Source organism: Muntiacus reevesi, chromosome 11 (genome assembly GCF_963930625.1).
Source record: "Muntiacus reevesi chromosome 11, mMunRee1.1, whole genome shotgun sequence".
In the NCBI taxonomy this organism is placed as follows: Eukaryota; Metazoa; Chordata; class Mammalia; order Artiodactyla; family Cervidae; genus Muntiacus; species Muntiacus reevesi.
Window position 1 is genome coordinate 48,939,232 of NC_089259.1, and position 25,811 is coordinate 48,965,042.

The 25,811-nt window shown below is 39.9% G+C and overlaps 1 protein-coding gene across 7 annotated transcripts in view; it reads right to left on the bottom strand.

The window, feature by feature from the left end:
- Positions 1-7,943: 7,943 nt before the first annotated feature.
- The window catches only part of MYCBP2 (MYC binding protein 2), a 263,283-nt gene continuing 245,415 nt past the window's right edge, over positions 7,944-25,811 (bottom strand). For 4 of the 7 annotated variants that reach the window (XM_065902280.1, XM_065902279.1, XM_065902277.1 and 1 more), the window contains 12 exons: positions 25,370-25,466; positions 24,019-24,138; positions 21,511-21,612; positions 20,618-20,746; positions 20,106-20,238; positions 18,745-18,848; positions 17,651-17,839; positions 16,735-16,842; positions 15,424-15,633; positions 12,781-12,888; positions 11,967-12,132; positions 7,945-9,976 (listed from right to left, as the gene is read on the bottom strand). In XM_065902280.1, coding sequence (XP_065758352.1) covers positions 9,861-9,976; positions 11,967-12,132; positions 12,781-12,888; positions 15,424-15,633; positions 16,735-16,842; positions 17,651-17,839; positions 18,745-18,848; positions 20,106-20,238; positions 20,618-20,746; positions 21,511-21,612; positions 24,019-24,138; positions 25,370-25,466 — 1,582 coding nt within the window. In that variant the 3' untranslated portion in view covers positions 7,945-9,860. Of the gene's footprint in view, positions 9,977-11,966; positions 12,133-12,273; positions 12,504-12,780; positions 12,889-15,423; positions 15,634-16,734; positions 16,843-17,650; positions 17,840-18,744; positions 18,849-20,105; positions 20,239-20,617; positions 20,747-21,510; positions 21,613-24,018; positions 24,139-25,369; positions 25,467-25,811 lie in introns of those variants that run through there. The other 3 variants (XM_065902278.1, XM_065902281.1, XR_010658547.1) reach the window with 2 other exon arrangements.

Below are 25,811 nucleotides of genomic sequence, written 5' to 3' on the forward strand. Positions count from 1 at the left end.
AAGGAAGAATATTTTGTTACCAACCCAGTTTAGGATTATTGGTACACGTGATTTAAAAAAAAAAAAACAAAAAACCAACATTGAGTCAGATTTATTGTTTTTAAATTCTCCACAGATAATGTATCCCATCTGCTGGGATGATCAGGATGGGTTAGGTTATGTTGAATAGTTCCTTCAATACCATCTTGTAATACCTTGTTTTGATAGCCTTCACAGTTTTTAGGAGCACTGCTCCAGAATTTTGTAGAATGTTCCTCAATTGGGATCTGTCTCTTGTTTTCTCATTCATGGTTGGACTGAGGTTATGAGTGTTTCAGAGGAAGGACACACATGTATAAAGTATCACTGTTATCATATCAAGGGTACATACTGTCAAAGGATTTCTCTCTATTGATGCTAACATGCATCAGAGTTTGAGGTCAAGATGCTCTAATGTATCAACTACAAACTGGCACTTGTCATGGGCACTTGCCATCCGTCTCTACAAGGATTAAATCATGTGCTGCTGCAGCTGCTGATTTTCAAGACCCTCTGAAATGAGTTCAGGGTGGAGAGCAGAAATGAGGCAGTCTGTGCTCTGGGGAAAAACTGGCATAACAGGTCTTCAGATATTTTCAGGAACTGATTTTATGAACCCAATTCTTATGCCTCCTTATATCTAGTGTGCGTGCGTGTGAAGTCACTTCAGTCTTGTCTGACTCTTTGATACCCTATGGACAGTAGCCTGCCAGGCTTCTCTGTCCATGGGATTCTCCAGCCAAGAATACTGGAGTGGGATGCCATGCCCTTCTCCAGGGGAACTTCCTGACCTAGGGATTGAACCTACAGTTCTTATATTTTCTGCATTTGCAGGCAGATTCTTTACCACTGGCGTCACCTGGGAAGCCCCCTCATGTCTAGAAAAGCACTAAAACCCTTCATGGTGATGGCTGTTCCTTGTGTCTAGCAGAAAGCGTCACCAGACTAGCAGAAACCTTCTGGAAAAAATATGTGCTCGATTGCATGTACTCTACCTTCACCAAAATCACATATATACTGACCTTCTCCTGTACCTCTTTGGAGCAGTTTCTTAGAGCTATCTGTGGTGCTGTCTCCTAGGCTGCAGTCCTCATTTTGCCCCAAATGAAGCTTAACTTGCAACTTTCACGTTGTGCTTTTTTTTTCTTTTTAAGTCAAGAAGTGTAAATTATTGTTTTTTTTTCCTCCCTTTCCAGACTGTCCTTTCTGGGAGGAAGTCTCTCAGTTCACTTCACACTAAAAGGTTGGAAAGTTATGCTCCATCTCCTGAGGTGAGACCATCTACATAAATTATTTGGGATTTTTCTGCATGGAGGTTTGCTTCTCATATCTCTTTATTCCCTAACTTTCCCTCTATTTTATTTTTATTTTTCTGTACTGAAGCCTTTCTAATCGCCTCAAATCTGTCTTCAAAATCAATACCTCCCAGTCAATGCTTACTCTTCGGTCAGTGTGCTAGAAGAACTAGTCACCAAGTTGGAAGAAAACAAAGCTTCATGGGCTGAGGTAGGAGGCAGATGGGCCTCCCCAGGGTAAAGCAATTGGAGATTCATTCTCTATCGACTGAAACTCCAAGACAAGAATAGCAGGGCAATTAAGGGAGGAGGCTGGGCCCTGCTCAGACCACAGACTTTTTGTTTCCAAAGTCAGGAGACCTCTCCAACCACACATGCACAGAAAGACTTCTTGGAGGTCAAAGGGGAGTGGTGCTAACTAATGCCAGGCTACCACAGCCTCTTTGGTAGAATCTACTTTAGGTAAGAGACGCATGCACACATGTGGGAGGATCCTGAGATACACTAAATATGGACTGTGACCCTGGCAAATCAAGATGACTGGCCAAAGGAAACCAGGAAGAAATACCCTATAAAAGTGGTTCAATCTACCACGAGGGCGCAGTTCAGAGACTCTCCCTCTGAGTGGGCCCATGTGCCTATCCACACGTACTGTACTCTTTTCCTCCAAATGAATACTTTACTTGCTTCACTACTTTCTGCCTTTGTGGAAATTCTTTTCTGCAAAGTCAAAGGGTTAGGGCTCTTGTCACTGACCACTGGTCTAGTGGCGAGGACCTGCTGCTTTCACCACCATGATCCGACCTCAATCTCTGGCTGGGAACCCAAGCCCCACTCCAAGCTGTTGCAGGCCAAGGCCACCCAAGATCAGGGCAACACTTAGCGAATGCCAGGAGACAGTAATAAACACCTGTTTCAGTCAGTAAGTAATGAGTGGCTTGTCATACTGTAGTAGATAACTTGGAGAAGGCAATGGCACCCCACTCCAGTGCTCTTGCCTGGAAAATCCCATGGACGGAGAAGCCTGGTAGGCTGCAGTCCATGGGGTCGCTAAGAGTCGGACACAACTGAGTGACTTCACTTTCACTTTTCACTTTCATGCATTGGAGAAGGAAATGGCAACCCACTCCAGTGTTCTTGCCTGGAGAATCCCAGGGACGGGGGAGCCTGGTGGGCTGCCGTCTATGGGGTCATACAGAGTCGGACATGACTGAAGCGACTTAGCAGCAGCAGCAGTAAATAACTGGAAGAGAAATAAATAATAAAGACAAGAATCAACAAAATAGGGAAAAAATAAGGAAGAAAAGCTGTGACAAACCTAGACGGCGTATTAAAAAGCAGAATCATCATTTTGCTGACAAAGATCCTTGTAGTCAAAGCTGTAGCTTTTCCAGTAGTCATGTACAGATGTGAAAGTTGGGCCATAAAGAAAGCTGAGTGCTGAAGAACTGATGCTTTTGGACTGTGGTGCTGGAGAAGACTCTTGAAAATCCCTTGGACTGCAAAGACATCAAGCTAGTCACTCCTAAAGGAAACCAACCCTGAATATTCACTGGAAGGACTGATGCTAAAGCTGTAGCTCCAATACTTTGGCCACCTGGTGTGAAGAACTGACTCACTGAAAAAGACCCAGATGCTGAGAAAGATTGAGGGCAGGAGGAGAAAGGGGTGACAGAGGATGAGATAGTTGGATGGCACCACCGACTCGATAGACATGAGTTTGAACAAACTCCAGGAGCTGGTGAAGGACAAGGAAGCCTGGTGTGCTGCTATCCCTGGGGTCGCAGACTCAAATATGACTGAGCAACTGAACAACAACAACAGAGATTATCAAAAACAAAAACCGGTTCAAATAAAAGTTAATAAGGTAGATACAACTCTAGTCAGATTAATTAAGAAAACATTGCAAATTAACAAAATACAGGATTTTTTTTAAAGGGGGAACACATATTAATGTAACCACTAGAGGTATTCAAAATTATAAAGTATGTTGTAAATAATTATTAGCTAATAAAATAGAAAACCTAGATGAAACAAAGTCTAGAAAAATATAAAATGCCATAATTGACAGGAAGAAGTAGAGAACTTGAATAGATCAATAAACATGGATGTAATTAGCAAAGCCCTTCCCTCCCAAATAACTAGATTCCAGTTTTCTTGCCTGGGAAATCCCACGGACGGAGGAGCCTAGCAGGCTACAGTCCATGGGATCACAAAGAGTCAGAGAGAACTGAACAACTGAGCATACACAAAGATGGAATTACATGCAAGCCCTACCAGACTTCCAAGTAAGAGCTAATCCTCCTGCAAGTTGTTTGAGAAAAAGGATCAAGAGCAAAAGCTGCCCAGGTCATTTTCTGAAACTAGTATATTCATGATGCCCGAACCAAATGTGGAAAAGAAAGGAAAAGTGAAGCACCATTTCTCTTATGATTGTAAGTACAAAAATTCAGAAAGAATATTAGTTAGTCAAATTCAACAATGGACTACCAAAACCAAAAAATAAATAAAACCAGGACAAAACAGTGAAAACAACACCCTGGAGCCCCCTTGACCTCCTTTTCCTTTTTCACAGCACATATCACCTCCTAGCATGTTATATGTTGCATGTCTGTTGTGTAATGTCCCACTCGGATATAATAAGCACCATGAGTCTTAGTTTGGCTGGCTTGCAGTTCCTAGGCTCCTGGAAGAGTTCCTTGCTCCATATATATTTCTTCAAAGAGTGAAAGAACAGGACAGGACAGGACTTCAGTGTAGCATCCTGGACTTGAGCCATGTTGCATATATAATAAACCTGTCATGGGGAGTAGATGGGAAGATATACATTGCAGGGGAAGAAGAATTCTAAGAGGTGAATCAGAGAGTGACAAGAGGGCTTTCATAGGTGAGTTTGATTATGAACCAGAGGATCCAGATCATACCAGCAGGCCTGAGCTTTGACGCAGTCGGACACAACTGAACGACAAAGCTGAAGCAGATTCTGTCCACCACACCCAATCATTGCACAGTGATTGGCCACTGTAGCCTTCAGCAGATGTTCTCTCTTATTATTAGCAAACTTTGATTATGGTTCATAATAATGTTGTGTTACTCACATGGTCTCAATTTGCGTTCTGCAACTGCCTCGTCGGTAGGAGCTGGCCCAGCGCTGCACGTATTAACTAACTTGTACGTTTCACTTACCAGGCATTTTCTACCTGTAAGTCATGGTTACCAAGCAAGTGGGAACACAGCCTCGTGAGCATGCCCTGTCAAGTGTGGATATAGAACAGGTGCTCAACTATTTATTAAATGACTTAATGAAGCAAAACAGCTTACTTCCTCTTCAGAGGAACAACACATCGACGCCTTGGTTGTCGCCACACTCTCTCCCTGAAATGCCTTTTTCACTTGTGCTTTTCAAAACTTATCTATCCCTCAAATACCTGCTTTGCTCTTTTTGAGGAAATGGACATTGTAAGTAGTGACTGGACATGTTTCTTGTCCTGCTTCATTAGCTAACAAATGTACTGTGCAGTTGATGGCCTTCTCTCAAGCAACGATGGAAGACCCCATGGTTCCTTACTGCATACTCTCCTCTAACCTTGGCTTTGATTTTCTTTCATAATCTTTCTTCACTGTAACTCCATCCAATAGCTCTTTTATAGTTTATGAATTTTTTTTCTAAGTTACTTTGTATCACTTGTGAAGTGAAGCAGCCATAAATCATTTAAAAGATATTATCCTTCTGTGTCAGTTAGCAAAGTCCTCTAGGAGGCAGATGCCAAGACAACATTAGAAGGGCAAGAAATCTGTGTGTGTGTTGCGGGGGGGGGGGGGGGGGGTTGCCTATGACAGATCAAGGGGTGGGGGAGCCCGAGGGGGCAGGGAGAGCTTTCAGACTGTCGTGCAGGTTTGGCATCTATGAAAGGACAGAGAGGAGTATGGGGCAGGAAAAGCCTCTGACTGCAGCAGGGCTGTAGGAATCTCCCTCCACTACGCTAGCCCAAGTGCTGGTATAAAGATGGCCCAGGAAAGGGACTTCTCTGGTGGTCTAGTGGTTAAGAATCCGCCTGCCAATGTGGGGGACACAGGTTTGATCCCTGATCCAGGAACTAGGAACCCACCTGCTGTGGGGCAACTAAGCCCCTGCGCCATAGCTGCTGAGCCTCCCTGCCCTAAGAGTAGCCCCCGCTTGCTGCAACTAGAGAAGGCCTGCTCGCAGCAACGAAGGGCCCAAGTGCTGCAGCAAAGACCTAGCACAGTCAAATACATTGTTTTTTTAAAAGATGGCTCAGAAAAGAGCGATTCTTTGGGCAGAAACGGCCTGGCCCTGTACCCTGCCATGTTCTGGCCATGTTCTTACCCTGGCCAGGGCTGCAGGGGAAGAGGGTGGCTTTGGATCAAACGCTGTGCTGTGGCGGGTCTCATAGGAGGAGCAGGTGCAGGCTGTTGGCCGACCCCTCTCCAACAACACCCCCACGCCCCCACCCCCCGCTCCCCCATCCCAGGAGATGGGAGCCGGGTCCTTCCAGACCTACCTTGCACAGTCCTGGAGGCAAAGCCTGTCTTGTTCCCTTTGAGTTCTTGCCCATTTTATTGGTGTCCAGTTACCACTTCATATTACTTTTCATTGGACCAGTTAGTAGTGTTATAGTAATAGCATGATGGGGTAGAAAGATTTGGGGTTTGAGCAAACTCGGAAGATAGTGGAGGACAGGTGAGCCTGGCTTGCTGCAGTCCATGGGGTCGTAGAGAGTTGGACATGACCTAACGACTGAACGATGACAACAAAACAGTAAGATCTGGATTCCCCTCTCAGGTTTTCTTCCAGTCAAATCTGTATTAGATTAGCTGAAATAAAAGTTCTTTAACTTCTTTAAGCCACTGAAATGAGATTAAAACCATCTGCTGAAGTGAGATTAATGTTTTACCCATTCAGTTGTCTGCTTAGCAGCTCTTTTGGGAGAAGCAATGGAGTTGCTGGAAGGATTAAATAAAATGCTTAGAATTTAGTGCCTGCTGTTGAGATGTTGAATAAATGTTCTTCTTTGCTCTTCACTTTCAAGTAATACTTTGTGTGGGTTAAAGCACTTTTGTGAACGCTTTCTCGACTGACTTAGATTAGATATTATTACTTCTAAGAAGCTGTGACCAAAAGGAATTAGTGACTGACTTAAGGTGGACATAGTGAAAACCAAGGCTGACTCAAGACTTGAATCCAAGTCCTCAGACTTTGGTTGTACTGTTGGAAGTTCTCAGGAAAAGGAGTGGCACTTTCCCATCATATCACCACCGTCAGAAACACACGTGATTAGGTAATGGTGGAATTCAGTGACAGAGTGGCCAGAGAGAGATGTCAGGCTGAAAAAAGCTGAAAAAGTAATCATTGTATGTGAAAAGTTAATAGAGAACTGTCTATTTTTCCAAAATGCTTACTGATAGAATAAGGAATTTTTAGACCTAAACAGACTGGCCAGAAAGCTGCTTAAGAAAACTGGCTTTTTCCAGGTCTGAAAATATAACAGAGAAAGAGTTTATTCCCAGATTCTCAGCACTTGCTCTCATGATTTTGCTGTCTGTTTTCCGTGCACAGCATCTGAAACCTTGGTGCACAGTATGCTTGAGCCAAGTGGATGCCCAAGCCATTGGCCTTCTGTGCTTAGTCAGAACGTACTTATTCGTAAAATGCTTTTCTGGTTTTGAGACATTTGGAATATGACTAAAAATAGTTTCCTCAAAAACAGAGAGAAGCTGGAGTCACTGAGAGAATGTTTCAGGGCTTTGCTGTTTTTATCCCTGCTATTAACAGCCTTATTCACTTGAGACGGCTCATGCCAGTCAAGCCAGTTCCCTAGTTTTCCTTCCTCCTTATAGAGCTTCCAGTTCTCAAGTGTCTGTGACGCCTCCGATCCCTGTGGCACTCTTAGCTTCATTCCTGTGGCTGGTGAGTTTAAGTCGGACATGTTCACCGCAGCCTCATGACATCTGGTTTTCTGGGGTGAACCTAGGAGCTGCTCCTGTCTCTGACCTACTTTGTGTTCTCTGGAAACTCCGAAAGCCAGTCCTGAGCCTGTGCTCTCAGCGTCTCCCCACAGGCCCGGGCACGGGACAGAATGACTCTGGAAGGCAGGGCTGGAAAAGGACGGAGAGGCTGAGCTGTGCTGAGGGGGCAGCGGGCTGAGGGGCTGTCTGGGAGCAGTGTCACCATCCCTTCCTGATACCTGTTACCCAACATCATCAGGGCAGGATGACTCTTGAAGAAAACGGCTGTGTTACCCTGAAGGTTCTGGAATCTTTTTGAATTTAGGGGGAGAGTCCCATCTGACCCTTTGTCAAAGACAAACTGGGAGGGCTTATTAACATGTAAATGCATTCAGCACCCTTTTCTGCTTCAGGTATCAGGGTTTCTTCCAGAATGATTAATCCAAAGTATTCTGAGAGTTCAAATTGAACTAGTCCTGCCTGCAACCCTTTTGGTTTGACTTGGGACCACCAGAAATGCCCTCAATGACAACAAATCACTCCTTTCACTTTTGAACACACTGGGCAATTAAACGTGGCTTGCAACTCTGGGGCACTATCACTAATACAAAGGAAGTTTGCATAATGTCCTTCTCCTGAGAGGCTTTGAAAGAAAGTACTGTCATTCCTTTTCCAGTGATAGTTCAGATGTACTTTATTTAGATGAAAGGGGAATTCTGTACTGTTTCAAAGTTCTTTCTGGCTCAGCAAGGCCCCCCCTGTGCTCACACATACATACAGTGGACCCACAAATTGCATCACATCAGTCTTTTTGAGACACCTGGGTTCGATCCCTGGGTTGGGAAGATCCCCTGGAGAAGGGAAAGGCTACCCACACTCCAGTATTCTGGCCTGGAAAATTCCATGGTCTGTATAGTCCATGGGGTCACAAAGAATCAGACACGACTGAGTGACTTTGACTTTCAGTCTTTGTGATCTTCAGATTTTTTTTTTTCTTCTTTCAGTAAGGTTTTCAATACCAGGAAAGTCTGACTACTCACACTGTTCTATCACATTCTAGAATTTTCTGTGCACCTACTTTTTTCCTCAGGCCTTTCTCTACATCTCCGCCTTTGAAATGCTACTTATTTTTCAAGAGGCAGCTTAAAGGGCCTCTTAGCTAACCCCACTCCCAACAACAAAAATAACAAAAACAAAATACCACCACCAACAATCTTTCCTAAACCCTGAAGCATTTGTCTTGGAATGTTTCAGGGCTTTGCTGTTTTTGTCAAGATTCTCTAATTAGTTATCTGTGCTCAGACTTGATCTTTTCTTCATATTTTAAGTCCCCTCAAGGTAAAGATTTTTTAAAATTTCTCATGAATGCTTAACAAATGGCATTAAAATAATGGATACTGATAAATTATATATTTTCAACAATGGGAATGTAGAACAAAACTGATCAAAACTTTTGCTGGTCTCATAAAATAAATATAATCTGATTTAACTGTAAAAAATGATCTGCCAAAACACACAGTCTGTAATAAATAAAGACTAGTGATTTTGTTGATCCTTTTATAAAAGTTCAAAAAGGTACTGGTTAAGAAAGTGGAGGTTGGTCAATTTCCTAAATGTTTTCTTCTATCTCTGGCATGTGTTCATTTATATCTATTTATCTAGCCATCCATCCACCTCTCTGTCCAGTGTTTAGTTAGGATTCTGGCACTGTACTTCATTATTACTCTTATTTTCCCTTAAAATTGTGAGAGTTATGATTTATGTTATGTTAGTAAATTCCTTTCCAAGGAAAACTGGATAGTTTTTAGACCTTAGGTATTTAGACTGTCCTTCCCAAGTCAAGACTGTAAACACTTGTCAGACTTTGTCACTGTATAAAAATGTACAGTGGTTTATTGACATGTACATTCCAATGTTTACAGCTGCGAGATAATGAGGCACACTCAGTATTGCACTTCATTAAAATTTCAGGCTCAAACTTAACCTAGAAGTTTAAATGAAACTGCATTTGTAATTTAGTAATTCTTATACAGGACAAACATTGATATCTTTATATACAGTGATACTTATTACATTTATATGCCATCCTAACACAATTTTTTTTTTTAAATAACAGTCTAGGAAATAAAACAGAATATTCCTCTTTTTATCCCCACCCGTGATGCAATTGTACAGGATTACAAAAAGGCAGTATACAATAAACAATGATTATTTTTCTTTTTTTTTTTTTTTTTGCTTGAAAGCCAGCATCATTCTTAGTCCATGGGCATGGCAATTCTTTGATATCAATTATCTATAAATGTCCAATGCTTCACAGGCCAATGACAAAAATGGCCACATGCAAACACCTCACAAGTTTGATGTCTTGGTTCAAAAGAAGATAAACTGAAACAATGGGGAAACTTTCCATAGCAAGAATTATGTACATGGTATTTGGCATCCTTCTTGCACTGTGAATGGTTCATTTTTATGGATGTAAAAATGGTCCCGTCCTTATCCTGAGCAGAGTTTAAACTTCACCACATCCACTTGGGAGATGAAGGCAACTTCTCTCTCTGTAGACAAAGGAATCTGAGTGTTCTAAAAAGTGTGAGCATTTCTGCACACTCCACAACCCAGAGCAAACTCTTCTCCGGTGGGGGGATGAACAACATGGAGAGGACATTCGGTTCCTTCTAACTGTTTGCCTTTGGGACCTGTATACATTTTGAAGGCGGCAAAAGAATATAATTAAAACGCACACACACACAAATCTAATGTGACGGTAAAAAAATAAGAATAGTAAAATTAAAATCAAAACAAAAGTAAAAACACCTGCAGAGGTTTGTGTGCTTACAGTTGAGGCGCTGTCCTAATATAGCAATCCACTTAATTCTCTAAGAGACACAGAAGCAGAAAACATCCCATTTTACAGATAAGGAAACTGAGGCAAAGTTAACGTAATTTTTCTGACTCCTAGGTCCTCATCAATACCTAACTCACAAGTGCTGTGAAGAGTAAGTACTCTGGTACCAACAAGGCAGTCGATAAACTTTCTAGAAAGGAATGGACAGAGGCATTCTCGTCTTCAACTTCTTAATCTGGACCCTTGCCCTTGTCCATACAACACTGTCCCCTTCTCACATCCTTCATTTGCTGACCTCACCTCAGCTCAACACTCCCCCTCCTGCTTATCAAGATCATTATCCTTAACACTCTAGTCTCACATTATTCTCATCCTGCTTCTCTCAAAGTCATAAAGTATTTCTACTGTAAAAAAAAAAAAAAAAAAAAGAAGAAGTTTTCAGAGGGAGAACAGTTACAATTTTTATTTGACACAAGGAAACAGCAGAGTAGCCATACTAAAAAAACCCAAACAAATTCTACTCATCTTATTATCTTTGTTTTGGAATAGAGAATATATTTCACATGGCTTAAAAATAAAAATACTTTAAAAATTATACACAAAAAGAAGTCACCTTTGCCCCATTTTTAGCCAATTTTTCCTATTTACCCCAATAGTTAATCAATCTTATTAGTTTCTTATGAATTTCTCCAGTGCTTTTTAAATGCAAATAGAAATAAATATGAGTATATATTCTCATTTCCCCCATTCTTACAAAAGGCAGCATACTATGCACACTTCTCTTTCATTTAACAGCATCTCCTATAGATCTTTACATTTCATAGAAACTCCATCCTCAGTCCCTTTCATTTTTTAATAGAGCACAGTAACTAGTGCTTAACCAACCTCTTATTGGATACTTGCATTGTTTACAGATTTGTATTATTATAGACAAGGATGCAAGGAATAACCCTGTATATCTGCTCTTTGTTATTTTTCTTACATATGCAGGGGTATCCCCAGAAGTGGGATCACTGAAGGGTGGATGCATTTGCAACTTTGAAAGGGACCTCAGGGTTCTGCCATTTGCATGCTGATGAGCAATGGACGCCAGTGTGTGTTTCCTAACAACACTATACACTGGTGTATGTGGGGTGTGTGTGTTTGTGCGTACTTGCACTAGATTCAGATGTCTCCTCTATGCTCACATTTTATCTCCCCTTCCACTGCTCTCACTTCTGTTCAGCCTGGTGTTCCGCCTTACTGTGATCACTAGCCTCCCGACCTCTTCTGACTTTTTCAGTCTCCTTTTGGTTTCACATTCACTTTCTCTCAGCTTGATCTCCAAAGACTATCATTTCCCCTGTATTCTCAGTGGCTTCTTTAATTCCCTTGGCTCTCTGATGCTCACTCACTATGCTGCCGATTCCCAGCCATTCTAGATTAAATCCCTTGTCCATTTTATGGTGCTGATTCCAGACTTCATTTAAAAAAAAGAAACCATAGCTGCTCACAATAAAGGCAGATGTGTGACTCCCCCCCTCAAAATCCTTTTAAATGGTTCTATTATCAACTAGTAATTTCACACCTCTCACAGAACTTCAGTGCTGAGCAGCAATCCTTCTACTAATCCTTAGCTGACTTCCTTCTCAGTCCCCACGCGCTGAGCCCCTCACTCCTGATGGTCATCTTTCTACTTCACTCAGAAAGTCAGCAGCTTACAGGGCGGAGGAATTCTCTGTTTCTTTAGGACAGTTTGAACTGGATTTCTGCCACTTGAAACAAAGTGTTCTCGTGGGATCATGAAATAAAACCAGAGACCATGTACATCATAACCATGTTTATAAATACTGAAAGCGTACCTGCAGGACAGTGTGGAAGTTCTTCCTTAGGAATGCTAGTCATTCTCTGAAAATCATCATGACAAGCGTTACAAAAATGCGTTGTTCCGAAACAGAAAAAGACAGCCACTGAGCAACAGTAGCGACACTTATATTCCAAAAAGTCTGTGCCATGTTTTGGACACATCTACAGCGAAAGAAAATAAATACAAGATTATGGTGAGTCTATTTCAACTATACTTAATATAATCATATACATAGCTCAGTAATTCATGCTTTGAGAGTATACATAGCTCTCAAAACTGATTGAAAACTTGATGATACATACATTAAAACACTGAATAAATGTGTGGCTTGGCCCAAAAGGTTTGGACGAAGTCCCAAGTTTAAATCCCAGCTTCACAATAACCAACTTATTTAATAAGCTATCCATATAATGTCTCTGTGAATGCTTCTTGGTCAACAAAATTGAAAACTTATTAGTATTTCTTTTATCTCTCATTCTCAGAGATGTACTGTTAAGATTTCATTGAAATGGAGAAAATCCTAAAAGTGTGCCTGCAGGTTTAAGAAAACGAAATAAGTAAAATGTATTACTTGTTGATATATGGTGATTATTTTATGGGAAACAAAATTATAAAATGCAAATACCAATACCATCCAAAAGAGATAATATATACAAGATGATCTGGAAAATTATACTCTGCCCTATAAATCTCAGAAAACACTGGGGAAGAAGCCTATTATACCATCCCCATGATATTATATTAGTAGCCTAAAAAAAGTAGATGCTTAACATTTCTAAACAGTTCCTTCTAATAAAATGTTCTCCCACCTGAGCCCTGGACACATCAGAACAGGCACCACAAATGAGTTCTCTGGGATCATAATCATCCCCTTGTCCAGCCTCAGCATCGCAGCGAGCTTCACCGCCAAAATATGCCTAAGGAGGGGAGACACTTGGATTACAGCAGGAAACAGAGAACTCCGCCACGGCAGGTTCAGTGTGGCTGCAGTGGAAGTGAAATCGAGAGGCCTCCGGAAATACTAGTGGCCGTTAGACATTCCCTTGCAATGCCAAGCGGACACCTATACAGGATGCTGCTGTAGAAACAGATCAGGACAAGAAATATGGTTTCTGCAATTCTGGAATGGATTCATGCTTACAGTAGGAAGTTCAAAGACTGAACTGTGAGAGCAAAATAACAGAAGAATGGATAGTACTCCAAATAAACATCAAGAACAGGATATTAAGTAGTAGAGAGAAACTATGCTTTTTCAGGGCAAAGTTTGAATAGTTTTTCTTTTTTGAAATATTGAATACCATATTCTCTTCTCTAAAAAATATGCCTCAAATAAATATTAGTGTAAAATTATAATCTTGAGGTTAACGGGAAAGAAAAACTCAAACATGATCATATAAAAGTTTTTGAAAAGGAAAAGGCAAATTTAGACATTCTGTTCAGAACACTGCTCATTCTTACAGAGCTACACCATATGCTGGAACACAACAGTATCTAATACAGATTCTTGAATATATGAAATTATCACAACAGGTAATTTATCTGTATTTGCTTTGGGCACAAAATAAATTCAACCAATTATAATTGGGGCATTCTGCATATATAACATGTCTCATAGCCAAAGAAACTGTATCCATAATTCTGTATAAATGAGTCAATAGAAAGTTATTATCTGTACTAGAAAACAGGTCAAAAGACAAGGCTTCATTGATAGAGAGGTTATAAATGGTCATGCACTGGCTAAATCAGGCCTCAGAAGTATTTCATTTGTCCTGGGGACCTATTCCAGCTGTTTCGCTTTTTGAGATTCCTGGTTTGGCTTCCTAGGCATTTGACTGTCATCTGTATGGTAGCACAATATTCATTTATGAGATCCAGTACATTAAACACAGAGAAATAATATTTTTTTCTTTGTAATAATTCAAGGTTCACAAATAAATGGTACACACTGGTCTTTCCTCGAGTGTGAATATTTGTCTGCCTTTCTGGCTTTCATCTATTTAGCCTGCCATTCATTATCTGTATTTTCTTTTCCTTATGTTGACAGACTATGCATCTTTCATATATTGATTTCTTCCTTTCTTCCTTCATTCTCCAATTAACAGTGTCTAATAAGAGCCAACTACTAGAGGTAGAGAAATTAAAAAATTGTCTTCATCCTCATGGAACTTACCAAGTGGGACAGAGAGACATGTGAACATCACTGTGATGCAGAGTAAGAAGGGTTAAGACGGATGTATACAAGACGTCAGAACGGTGTGGTGGCACTGAAGGGGGCGGGGCACGCTACAAAGGGGGAGAAACCTGAGCCAAATCCAGAAGCGAGATCAGACAGATTTGGTCATGCATCAGAGCGTGTGGGGATGGGCGGGTCACAGGTGAGAGTAAGGTGCAGAGTCGGAGGCAGAGAAGAGCATTCCAGGGAGAGAAAAGCCTACAGGATGGCATGGAGGTGTGAGTGAGCGAGCGAACATGGCCCAGTTTGGGGAACTGCAAGTTCTTCCGTATTTTGCTGCATGGGACACAAATGGAAGCATGTTGGGAGATGAGACTTGGAGAGCTGGTGGCGAGGGGGTGGTGGGGGGGTGGCTACAGGATTGTAAGCAGAACAGTGACACAGTCAGATTCAAGATCTACTCGTGGAATTGTTAAGTGTGAAGCATGGAGTGGATGGGTTAGGGGCTCCACACAATGAGCCCAGAGAAAAGGTTCCTCCTGTAATTACCAAAGGAAATGATTCAGGTCCCTGAAGATGTAGTAAAAAGGAAAAAAGAGCTCAGAAGAGATTGGGAGGCAGAACCGACTTCGTTATTTTGTTAATACAGACTGGAGATCGAAGAGAGTCAGAAGTATCTGTGAGAAATCTAAATGCTTGGTAGACAGTTGGATATTTGTATCTAAATCTCAAAAATTTTGGAGGGTCAGAATAATACAGATGGGAGGCAAAGGCATGGGTCTGCAGGTCATCAAAGGCATGGAGGTATTATTGGGCTAGAATGGACAGCTGGGGAAACAATAGGTAGGAGTAGGTGAATAAAAACAAACTCTGTGAGGGAGTTAAAGCGGAGTGACCAGAAAGGCAGGAACATCCCAAGAAAAGTCTTGTCCTGGAAACCAAGGAGGTAAGGATTTTGAGAAGGGAAAGGTCAAAAAAGTTAATTAAGCAAGAGAAGTTTATTTAAGAACTAACTGGATTCAACAAACAATACTGACGGGAAAGAGATTATACAGAGAAATATTTCATGTTCTGGAAAGAGTTTGTATATGTTACCAAAAAAAAAATCCCAAGACAAACTAAGAAAGTAAATTCTACTTGAAGCAGAGCACCAAATGTTCTCATTTTTAACTTCAGACTGAAGGTAAGAGAATAATTAGACATCATTTGACAATTCAACTTCTTAAACACATAGGTAATCTCCAGTTCTTAAAAACTCGTCATATGATTAACAGCATACCTTTCTGCATTTGTAGCAGACATAATATGCGTATCTATTCATGGCATAGCCAGCGGGATCGTTGTAAAATCTCACACCAGGAGTTGTGATAGCTTCGCTTTTATGCAGACCCTCATATTCCAGTCTCATCAGGGCTTTTCTTCTGACATCCTCATACAGCTCTTTTATTGGATCAAGCAGGTCTTTTAACACTATATGATTTATCTTGTTCTGAAATTTTAAAAAAATGAACATTCTCTACTCAAAAGAATCATTTATTTATTAATTCAACAAACAGTGTTCATCTAGGTGCCAAGCACTGTGCTAGGAGATAACGAAAACATTTCCTCAATAAAATATCATCAAAAAATAATCCTGGCCAGTCCTCACAAGCCTTTATTTTCCCAAGAGCAGCGCAAGTGGGGCACAAACAGAAAAACTCCACTGTACCAGCTTCGTATTTCCGAGTATGAAATATATCTCCTGCGGCCTTAGCTGTTCCTGGAATGAAAGATCACCCGGCTGCCACAAACGTGTGTATGTGTGTGTGTGTGTGTGTTCTGGTTCCTTGGGGGTAGGATAGGTTACATAATAGAAATGAACAAATAGTATTTCTCTATTACTTTCCTGTATCCTTTCCCAAACGTGACTGTTCTCTGTGGCACCAAATGAGAAAGGAGAGAAAATACTGCCGTCTTTCTGAATGTGGCTCAGTCTCAGCAGCAGCTGTGCTAACATGTCACACGCTACCCGCCACGCACAAGCACATCTGTGAGCAAGTTTTTGTGTTAGGCATTGTGAGCCTCCAAAATAACTGCCACGCTGGTCACTACCTTTGCAGAGATGTGTCGGAAGGTGGAGAATTTTCTCCTTGTTTTCCCTGCGCTCTAAGGAATGTGTCCTCACGGTACTTCAGGCTCAGGTTTTACTCTCTTTTGGCAGCTGTGAGTACCTACGGGCACCAAAGGCTCCCTCTGCTCCTGGGTAGTCATCCCCTGTTATGTCAGATGGCCTGAGCCCTTAGGGGTCTGAAAGCAGTGATGCGTGCCCTTCAATGCATGATGATACCTAAAATAACTTTCTGATGTGATAGTTTCATTGAATTAGCTTTTAAGGGACAACTAATGTCTTGAAATGTATTGTAATAGATACAGGTCTTATAACATTCTCAGGTACCACCTGCCTGAAGAGAGGAGAAACTGAAGGGGGCTGCTGACACACAGCAGGCCGGGACGGTCACCTAGGAATGCTGCCATGTGTTTACTTTTACAGACAGGCGAAGACAGATATGAAAAGAAACAGAAAGCAGACAATTTCTGATGCTTTCCATACCTTGCAAATGGGACAAGATATAAATCCAAATGTTATCCTTGGACCAAGCCATCTGTTTTCCAAAACTCGTCGACAGCACTGTAAGTGGAATACGTGACTGCAGTCCAGCTTAAAGGAAAAAAGGAGAAGGATATAACCACATGTAATAACCATAAATACGAGTAACTGACAGATTATTCAATGTAGGGTGCTACTTAGAGCAGGTAAGAGAAAAATCTAGAAATTTAGTAGAATGAAATTCCAGCACTTCTGTTATTCATGGGACAATAAGAACTAGATCTTCAGCTTCTCCCAATTTTTACTATTTATGTATCAATATCACCTTACAGAGAGTAAGCTGGGTTAGGGAGAAATGAGAAATATTCAGTTTTGTATCTCTTAGGAAGAAGAAGAAGAAACTATTGATTAAAAAATTTAAGATTTATTTTTGAGAATTCTCATTGTCTTAGAATCACAAGAACTGAACATATAAACAACCAACCAGTAAATGTTAAAGAAAATCTTTTTGAGCAAATTGTAACTTCCATAATATTACTAGTATATTACAGATGTATGTATATACGTCATATATAGAGGTATGTATTATTATGCATGGATCAGTTACATAATGCTGTAAAATGCCATGCTGAATTTTGGAAATTAAGAAGAGAGGAGCTATTGAATGATTATTTCTTTTCTCCCTTATGAACACTTTAGACATTCACTTGACTATATAGGCTCATACAAACCACAGATGAAAGCTCAGTGTACAACATGGACACAGAACAAAACCAGCATTTACTCTTTAAGAAACTGGCAGACACCAGTGGGACAGTTTCACCCAACGGTAAGAAAGAGTCAGTCACTTGTTTACTTGATGAGTATATTTATATTTTCTACTGAAAAACCTAGACAATGCTCTAAAAGCACAGACAACCTGAATGGCCGGCGCAGCTGAGAGTGCTTCCGTGAAACAGATCATGCACATGTCGTCGGCGTCCTGCTTCAGGGTGGTGGCACTTTTATCACAGCCGTGTAGACAGGGCAGACAGTGCTCTTCGTTTTTAACACCTCCACATGGATGGCCACAAGGATGGGTCTTGCTACAGGCTATCTTAGCATACTCCTGTTAAAGGCGAGTTATAATACGGCACAGAAAATATATAAACAAAAGGCAAACAGCCTGGTAATTATATCCAGTATGTTAATTTCCTAAGATACTTTCCCATAGGAAATAGATATAAGGCTAAATAACCACAAAGTAGTTATTTTTATTCTGTTTGAATATAACAGGATTATTAACAAAGTTTATTTTTCTTTTAATGTGATTAAAAAAATTTTTACTCCACATAAAGGGAAAGCTGATTAAAAACTGAACTGCGATTTTAATCTATTTGTTATCATGCACAGCCAGGAAGTAAAAAAACATTCCTGACATTAATCATCCAATCACCAACTGTGCGTGTGTTAGTCACTCAGTCGTGTCTGACTCTTTGCGACCCCATGGACTGTAGCCCGCCAGGCTCCTCTGTCCATGGGATTTCCCAGCAAGAATATTGGAGTGGGTTGCCAACCAAGTACGCTTCATCAAAATGGGGATTACAAAAAATACAGCTATCTTTCATTATCTGGACTTTATCCAAATTCTTGTTAACTAAAGTGAATAATCAAAAGTATTTGGATAGCATGGGACATGCATAGATGTTTAGGCTTAAACAAATTCAAGGAAACAAGTGAATAAAATGTGTGATGCAGCCCATAGACCTTTATCTGCTTCCAGCACAGAAGAAAGTGTTAAGTACATACAGCGCTGATGGCTGGGAAACTCACGAGCAACTGCTCTGGCTTGAGGGCTTTACCTCACCATTCTCCAGCTTTGGTAACACAGCCAACTCTTGACACGGGTAATGTGCTAATTCAGGAAAGGAAAGTGATTCTGAGCGCAAACCCTCACTTATGCCGAGTAACGGCGTCCTGAGGGGACACACGGGTGAGCTGCTCCTTACTGTGAGCGGCCGCCGACACACGCACCTGGCAGTCTGCGTCGGAACAAACACTGCCAACGGCAGACAACTCTGTTCCACTCCTGGAGCCGCAGAAACGGCACGCCTCCGAGCTGCTTGTGGTGGGTTTTCCTAGGTGCAAGCAGAAAAGAGAAATCCTCCTTGTAAGCAGATGTTTTCTACATATTTTACTATAGCTACATGAAAGGGAAAAAAAACAAACCAGGAATGTATCACTTGCTATCAGCCTGGCAGTCTTGTATCCGAATGGTTGTAAGCTGCCCTAATTACAAAGCAAATAATCACACACACACACAAGGAAAAGAAACTAAAGAGTTATCTGAAGCCAAATAAATTATTAACTGATTTATTTATACTTTACCACAGAAATAGACTAGTCAAGACAGCAGGTCAAGCAGCTGTGGTCAGCTCCCTCATTACAAGACCACAATATCAGGCAAAATATAACAACAAAAATTAAATAAAAATACATGAAAGAAAGATAAATCATTCAAGTACCTTTCCCAGCAACAATATTGCAAGGTACAGAGAAAAACTATTACCAGAGGATATGAAATGTGAATAACAGAAAAATTCCCAGAGAACTGAAGATAACAGAGCAATTTGAAAGGAATTTAAATCTATTTGAAATAGCTGAAGAAGGAACGGAATCCATAAAAGAACAAAAGGAAAGAAAACAAGATTTGAAAAATACAGACCAAGCTCATTATAAAACATAGATATTGTATAAAAATCTAAATAACTGAATTTAGCAACATTTACAGAAAATATTTTTTTAAATGAACAGTTTATATCATAATTACAATATGGTTGGTTCAAACACTAGATGTTTGAAAGGATGGTTCAAACATTAGAACATTTACTAATGTAATATATGTTATGGAGGAATAACAGGAGGAAAAAAATCAGCAGTGAGAGAAAAAAAGACTATGCTCTTGGAGCATGAATAGTTATTCATATTTAAATTTGTCAGATTTACACCTAACACCAAAATTAGACATTTGTGTCAGTCAGATAAACAGTAGACTAAAGAGGTGCTGAAAATCAGAAATTTCTAAGATTCACTGTACCTTTAAGCTGAGAATACTCCAGAAAAAAATCAAAAAATTAAAAAAATTAAAAAAAATCAAAATGAAAAATTCATGTTTCAGATAAAATGACCGGCTCAAGGACACACAGCTAATTTATAATATAGAACACTGATATAAAAATATAGACAGTGATCAATACTGTCATAATCACTTGTCAGAAAACACTCAAAATAATTCACATTAATTAATTAAATTAAACTAACATCCAGTTTAACCATAATCAGTGGGGATGGTTCACTCTACTTGCAAGGCATGGTTCAGTCCTAAATCTGTTTACCTGTGTGTTCTCGGAATTCCACCATTGCCTTCATTGTTTTAGAATCTGCTAGTGCCATCAACCAGAACAGTTTGGTTCTGCCACAACCTTCATGAAGGTCAACCTTTATAGCTTCTTCTTCTTCCTTGAAGACCTATAGTATCATTAAAAAAAAAGAGGGAAATAAATTTATCACTCTGAAAGAAGATGTATAAAATTTAATTATGCAATAATGAAAATAGCTTTAATTTATTAAGCACTCTAAGAAACTTTAGGTATTTCTAGTCTTCTCTTTAGCCTTCATAAGAACCTCATTTTTTATAAATGTAGAGACCAAGTCTCAGAGATTAAACGATGTTCTTGATTGACACAGTTGGTAAATGAGACAGCTGGGAATTCCACCAAGGTCTTTGATTCCAAGGTCCATTTTTTTCCCTCCATGACACCAAGTCTCTTTCCCACATTTATTTCTCACTGAATATATTTTATGTTCCAGACACTATAGTTATGCATGTAAATGCAGAAATCCTCACCTGTCTTTGATGAGTTTTGGTTCGCCGATGAAGATGAAGGAATCTGTCGCAGTCAGTACATAGGTTTCCACATACATTGCACAAAATGATTGCTGCAGTTTCACCATCATCGTGGTTATCACACATTGGCTAGAAAAGGACATTTCCAGACGTTACAGCAGGTTAGCCCGAAAGGCTTAGATACTCATATACCCTGAACGTGATTCATCTACAACAGGATCAGATTGTTACTCTGAAGTCTAATAAGAAACTAGAATTTGAACGTTAAACAGAATTATGGCAAATGTACTTAAGTATAAAAAAATCCCCAAATCCATGATTAATGGGCTATGTATGTTCAGTGATGAACAAAATAAACATTATACTTTTTTTTTAGAGACTTAAGAAAATTTCTCCTGTTATATTCAAATATTATGTATTCTAAATGAATAAATAATGCATTTTTGACACATGAATGTTAAGGAAATGTTTAAAGGGCCTATATAAAGTTTTTCCTTCTGGTGAAGCAAGGGATACTTCACAAACTCTAAGTACATTTGTGAATAAATGGCATCTCATGTTGCTCTCTTACTGCTTTATTTCCTTCTTATCATAAGACATTTTAGTACAAAATCTAGATACAGAATCACAGTCTGGCTAAAACCAACTTTTGATATGATGCAAACATGACTCAGAGAAGAAAGGAGAAGTTTTTTTAAAATATAATTAAATCTCCTCATATACTATGAAGAGGAAACCCTAACTGCATGGACTTGTGAGATGAACTTGGGCCATGCGATACAACTTATTAAGAGTTCCACTAACTGTGCATTTTGACATGTGGAGTAAAGCTAGGCTAAAGCTTAGTATAAAGAAGAACAAGCTAGATTTGTACAAAGTAACTCTGATCTTACCATTTGTTTCTGCTGTCCATCCTTTCCCATCCATCTCCCTGAGGAGAGGCGGTCGACATGGTCCTGGTCGAGAACGCACAGTGAGGCCAGAGCAAGCCAGAGCTGGTGAAAGGAAAGGCGGTTACACCACCGACTTAGAGAACACAGGCTGCCATGGCTAAGCAAATGTCAGCTGGACTGAAAAAGGTCCCCAGAGGTACTCAGGCCTTCCTGACGTGGTAGCAGGCACACACGCCCACTACTGGTGTGCCAGGTACATAGCAGGAACGCAAACATGTACTGCGTAAACGACCGTCGCTCTGATGAACCATTCTGTTCTCTTTCTGACATATAAAATTACCCTTTATTCTTCTAATGTGTAAACAGTGTGTCGATACATAAATTTACATACTTAATATACCACTGTCTCCCATAAATTTCTCCATTTAGTGGCACTGAACTCCAAGGAAGTGGGAAGAAAGGGCTGTTGAATTTTTCAGTCCCATGAGAAGTGGGGTAGTCAGGGCTTCTCAGAAATCTCTGTATGCCCCTAACAGCCTAGCGCCAGGCTTGATATACTTTGTCAGGAATAAGTTAACATCTTATAAGCTTTAGAAAATTGTCCTCAAATACAATTTAAGCTTTTCTGAGACTTAAAGCGTAAGTTTCATTTTTACATAGACTATTTCTTCACTACTGAAAAACAGAAAATGACTCAAATGTTTCGACTCTAAGAAGTGCAAGTGAGTGTCACTGGACATGGGAGTAAAGGCAGAAAAAAGGCAGGGAAAGAAAAACCAGAAGAAAAGTGTGCAAGGAGAAAGGTGAGCGCCAACTGCAGCTCCAGTGCAGCGTATGTGTTGGGAAAGGGTTGCAGAGTCATGCTCACTGGCAAGGAGGCATCAGCGGGCTTTATCTGCCCAAGGGAAATACAATGTATCTTCTTTTTCAGACTTCTGAGGATTAATTTAGGCAGTTTCTACCAGCTTTTTCTTCTTCATGCTGTCACACTACCCTGCTTCAAGCAGGTAGGGGCCTTATCTTTAAAGGATCTTCAGACTATCACAGTGTCACGTTGATACTCAAGTTATCAGGAAACATCATTAGAAAGATAGTACACCAATATATAGGTAATACAGTCTTCACAAAATCAGTATATTCTTGAATAGTGAATGAAAGTCATTCAGTTGTGTCTGACTCTTTGCGACCCCATGAACTATACAGTCTATGAAATTCTCCAGGCCAGAACACTGGAGAGGGTAACCTTTTTCTTCTCCAGGGGATCTTCCCAACCCAGGGATTGGACCCAGGTCTCCCACATTGCAGGCGGATTCTTTACCAGCTGAGCCACAAGGGAAGACCAAGAATACTGGAGTGGGTAGCCTATCACTTCTTCAGCGGATCTTCCCCTCCCAGGAATTGAACCGGGGTCTCCTACATTGCAGGAGGATTCTTCACCAACTGAATTATGAGGGAAGTATATCCTTAGCTCCCTTAAAAATAACAAAAACTCCATATATATGTGTTAGTATACTGTATTGGTCTTTATCTTTCTGGCTTACTTCACTCTGTATAATGGGCTCCAGTTTCATCCATCTCATTAGAACTGATTCAAATGAATTCTTTTTAATGGCTGAGTAAAATACCATGGTGTATATGTACCACAGCTTCCTTATCCATTCGTCTGCTGATGGGCATCTAGGTTGCTTCCATGTCCTGGCTATTATAAACAGTGCTGCGATGTTATCTGGTGAAACAGATCACCAGCCCAGGTTGGATGCATGAGACAAGTGCTTGGGCCTGGTGCACTGGGAAGACCCAGAGGGATTGGGTGGAGAGGAAGGTGGGAGGGGGGATCAGGATGGGGAATACATGCAAATTCATGGCTGATTCATGTCAGTGTATGACAAAAACCACTACAATACTGTAAAGTAATTAGCCTCCAACTAATAAAAATAAATGGAAAAAAAAACAAAAACAAATGACAAAGAACACATAACAGTGAATATTAAAAATTACTATGCTTAGCTTGTAATACAGAAAAACCCTTCATACTTTTTCAATAAACATAATATTGTATCGATACAACACAATACAATTGTATACAATACAATATGTATACAGTTTGTATATTGTATATACAATACAATATTTGTATATTGTATACAAATACAATATTGTATTGATATGAAAAATAAAGTGAAGCAGGTGGGCAAGGGATGGATTGGGAATTTGAGATTAGCAGATCCAAACCATTACACAGAGAACTGATAAATAGCGAAGTCCTACTATATAGCACAGGGAACTATATTCAGTGTCCTGGGATAAACCATAATGGAAAAAGAATATGAGGAAGAATATATTTATATGTGAATCACAGTAGAAATTAACACAACATTGTAAATCAACTATATCCAATAAAGTATATTTTTTAAAAAAGTAAATTAAGCTGACTTATTGATTTAAATTTGTTTAAACCTATAAGGAAAAAGAACACGCAACAATACAGACCAAATCAAGGAAACCTACCCTAGTTGTTGCAATACATCTCACTGGAGATCTGAATTCCTCCTCCATCTTGGTCAGGGCAATAATGGTTTCTGCAATGGCATTTTTTGTCACTCTTGACCACGCTTCTGACAAATGACCCTAGAGAGCAGGACAGAATAATGTGATAAGCAACCAGATAGGTATAATCAAACCAGAAAACTCTGTTCTTTTAACATCTCTCACCAAAAAGGAAACTTTGCTAGTGGAATTTTAGATCAAAGGGCGTACTTTAAAATAAAAATCCTTCACAACCATATTATAAACTCAACTTCTAACTACTATTTTGATGATTCAAAAGAAAAGTATGTAAAAATTTAGGTTCCTAACACTCTTTTCCCACAGAATTCAAGGGCATTTCACCTTACATTTAGATAAAAACATAACAAATACTAAGGTGTCTATGACTGAGACATTTTGATCATGAAACCCTGTTATTTAACATGGAACTCATACATCTAAGCTGATTTGCTTTAGAGGAGCATTACTGGAACCCAAGAGCATAAATGGATTTAAATGACAACTACTTTAATTTGCTAACTTGATTTTTACTGAACACCAACATGTCACTACTGAAGAATTTTGGTGTTCCTGAACATCTCTCCTAAATATGTTCATCCAATGAACATACTCAGAAAGCCTATTTGAGAAATGAAAAAATTCTCCATTTCTCCCAGTGACGAAATATTCATGCTGCTGGAAAAGTGATATAGCTTCATATTTTTCCAGAACATGCTTACTAATCTCATATTCATGTGCTATCAATCTTTAAAGGGAGAGCTCCAACTCCAATTCCTCTTCCTCCAAACTGCTTGCCGTTTACTCCACCTCTCAGGATCTACCATCCACAATGTCCTGCCCTCCTTGGGCTGGACTCCTGGAAGTACGAGAGCCAGGCACTCTGAGAAGTAATTCCCTTTCCTCCACACTCCTGGATCTCCCCACAAAAGCAAAACCTGGACAGCAGTACAGGACATTCAATAAACTGTGACAACAGAAGACAGAAAACTTCATACTGAAAAGGCCTTTTTTCCTTTAGGGTCTTGGACTCAGGCAGCTCTGTAGGGTTCAAAGAGTATACTTTTGTTTTTTAAGCTTTAAGTCTTGGAAGACTTATGGAAATATTTCTCAAGCAAATTAACTGGGAAGCTTGAAATGCACACAGTTTACACAAAGGGAAAAATTTTCACCAACTGAAAAGATAAAGGGTGCGATAGTGAACTTACTAAACAGAGCTTGTGAATTAGACAAAATAACATGAATGTTGTCCTAACAATTCAGTAGAATGATTACGCTACTTGTTTTGTTAATCAGGTTTCTACTGGGAACTTACTGCAGCCATATCCTTAACAAGTTTAATGATGATCTCTGAGATCTGGGTAGGAGTGGAGCCTTTCATCCACCAATGACTCTCACCTCGACGGATGTAACTGCAAAGAAAAGTCAGCATTTGTAAACCAACCGATGGTAGTTACAAATGAATAAAACAAAAACTTATTCAAAATGATTCAATCAGTTAGGGCATTTTTAAAAGAAAATTAATCACAACATTACTCATAATCTATCTGTTCAACTCTAAGAGAGTAGTTATTCTGATATATGTCCCCTTTCATGTATTTCATTGTTTATTATTATTATAAATATCAAATATTATTTTTGCATGCATCTTTTAGAACAGTACCATTCAAAATAGATCCACAAACACAAACTATTGTTACCAGTCCACATAAAGATAAGAGCTTGCACCAGAATATGTCAACTATATGACTAATCTA